This window comes from Myotis brandtii, unplaced genomic scaffold, assembly GCF_000412655.1.
Source record: "Myotis brandtii unplaced genomic scaffold, ASM41265v1 scaffold743, whole genome shotgun sequence".
Lineage (NCBI taxonomy): Eukaryota > Metazoa > Chordata > Mammalia > Chiroptera > Vespertilionidae > Myotis > Myotis brandtii.
In genome coordinates, this window is record NW_005370960.1 from 570170 (window position 1) to 572638 (window position 2469).

Below are 2469 nucleotides of genomic sequence, written 5' to 3' on the forward strand. Positions count from 1 at the left end.
CCCTGGAGCCCGAGGGCCTGGCCAGGGAGGCCCGTCCTTCCTCAGGGCCTGTCCCCCGCGATGCAGCACCGTCGTGGCAGGAAGAGCACTGCTTCCCTCTCGGTCAATAGTGACAACAGGTGGACTCTGGTCTGGATACTCTGTCTTCACGACCACCCATGATCTCTGCCGTCTAAAACCCGCATTCACCGGTCAGGACAGGACCCCGGAGGCTGGGCAGCTCCACTCGACAAGGACTCTCCTCACACAGAGCCTGGCCGCCCACGGCCTCCGCCCCCGACCCTCTGCTCGGTCAGAGAAGGGCATCAGACCTTACTCGCCGTTGGAGCGCACGCGGTCTTTTATTCCCAGCACGGCCCACCACAGCCCTCCCACGGCCGAGGGGTAGTCTCCCTGGACGGCAGCTCTTCAGTAGCCTACAGTCTGCTTCCTGTTGTTGAAGGGGTTGTAGGGCTTCACCGTTGAGACCATCCGGGACAGCGGTGCCTGGCGACGGAAGAGGGTGACGGCCATGTCTCTCCTCAAGACGCTGAAATACACGGAGGAGAAAGAAAACGAACACATCAACAAGCATAATGGACACAACCTCGTCTTTCTCAACTACAGGTGCCCACGTACCAGAGAGAGAACGTCAACAAAAGAGAAAGTAGGAATTATTAGTCATTGTGTGTATTGTTTCGTTAATTTTGCTTATTGCATTGTTTCATTTATCACATTACATGCATTATATTGCAATCAGTTTTGTTTTTCTAATATATTTCTACTGATTTCAGAGAGGAAGGGAGAAGAGAGAGAGAGATAGAAACATCAGTGATGCGAGGGAATCCTCCATCGGCTGCCTTCTACACGCCCCACAATGGGATGGAGCCTGAAACCCGGGCATGTGCCCTGACCAGGAATCGAACCATGACCTCCTGATTCACAGGTCGACGCTCAACCACTGAGTCACACTGGCCGGGCTAAAATCAGTTGTACTGATTGAGAATCTGTGGCCAGATTTACAGTAGGTGCTAAGGATACAGAAAACCTAGCTAAAAGGAGGGGAGGCTGTCCAGAGGCAGCGGAACAGCCCCGGGATTCCCAGTCTCTGTGGGGGGCTGAGGGTGGGAGGGACTCAGAGGGGTCACCTCTCTGGGCCTGGCGTCCATCCTGTCTCGTGTGGACCTGTGTCATGCTGACTCCCTTCAACCACTGCACCCTCCTCAGCAGCCATGCCCTCGGCCGAGGCCGCGCATGGCAGGGACAGTGACCAGGTGCCCACGCACCGTGGCACCGGGGCTGCAGGGCTGACAGTGCCCTCCAGAGACCCATGGTTTGGCCACGAGCGCCCAGCGGTGGGCTCCCTGGAGCCAGGACGCCCTGTCCACGGGCAGCCCGGCCCCGCACCTGTGAGACCACGGCCAGCCCCAGGGTCCCTGTGGGAGCCCCTTCCCTGAGGCCTCCTGGGCCCTTGCAGATGATCGACCTCATCTGCAGTGGGAGGCACCCTCACGGGGCTGGGTCGGTGCTGGAGGAGCACAGACTCCGTGAGCCTGGCGGCAGGAAGCACTCGGCAAGGAAGGTGGCGGCCAGGGTGGCATTCGCCGTCCCTCCTGCAGATGCTTAGTTCTTGCTCCCTGTTGGGCTGTAGCTCCTTGCAAACTGGGTCTGACTCCTGTGAATTCCCGGCTGCAGTCGACGCTGGCTGACCCGTGGAAGAGCATGGGAATTAGCCAGTGAATGCCTGAGCCGATGAGAGTGAGAGCCGTGTGGCCCGCACCCGGCCCAGCACCCCGCCAGCTGCTGTCTTTCTGAGGGTCCCAGGAGCCCCTGGGTGGGCGCTCGGACTCTGCGGGCCCCGCTAACCCACACCGGTCCCTCCAGGTGCTCGGTCCCTCCAGGTGCTCGGCTACATCTGCGCTCTTGCTCTCCGCTCCATGGCATCGCCGGCTCCAGCACCACGGAGGCTCCAGGGACTGTGCCCTCCCTGCTATCTGTCTTCCCCATCAGGCGTCAGCTCCGGGGAGGCGAGACTGTTTCTGCTCAGCCCGTGGGTTCAGTGCCCGGAGCGTGTCCGGCCCAGAGTGGACGCTCCTGAGCGTCTGACGGACGAATGACCGATCTACCTAAAGGAGCAGAGGCCCCTTTGCCGGAGAACTGCCGTCCTGCGGGCAGACACACCCAGCGCCCGAGAGTCTCTCTGGCCGCCGGGCCGCAGCTGCCCTGGTGAGGACGCATCTGCATTTTCCAAGCCGTGTCGTCTCGGGGGCGCGGCCGTCACCGACGCTCAGATGCGGTTTAACGAGTGGCCATGAGCTGCTTCTCCAGCAGCTTGAACAACAGGGTCGGTGGCCCTCCCCTCCCGTCTCGTGTTTGCAGTTGGCAGAATGTCTGAAATGTACGACTTTGAACAGAGCACCCTCCGCTGGCAACACGGGTGCCGCCCCGAGGAGCGGAGCACAGTGTCCGGGCAGCTCGCCCCTGCCCTGG

General features: G+C 61.0%; 1 protein-coding gene across 1 annotated transcript in view; it reads right to left on the reverse strand.

The window, feature by feature from the left end:
• Positions 1-344: 344 nt before the first annotated feature.
• LOC102244201 (chromosome unknown open reading frame, human C7orf72) overlaps positions 345-2469 on the reverse strand; it is a 34130-nt gene continuing 32005 nt past the window's right edge. Inside the window, exon 9 of the mRNA XM_005882867.2 lies at positions 345-529. Coding sequence (XP_005882929.1) covers positions 409-529 — 121 coding nt within the window. The 3' untranslated portion in view covers positions 345-408. The remainder of the gene's footprint in view (positions 530-2469) is intronic.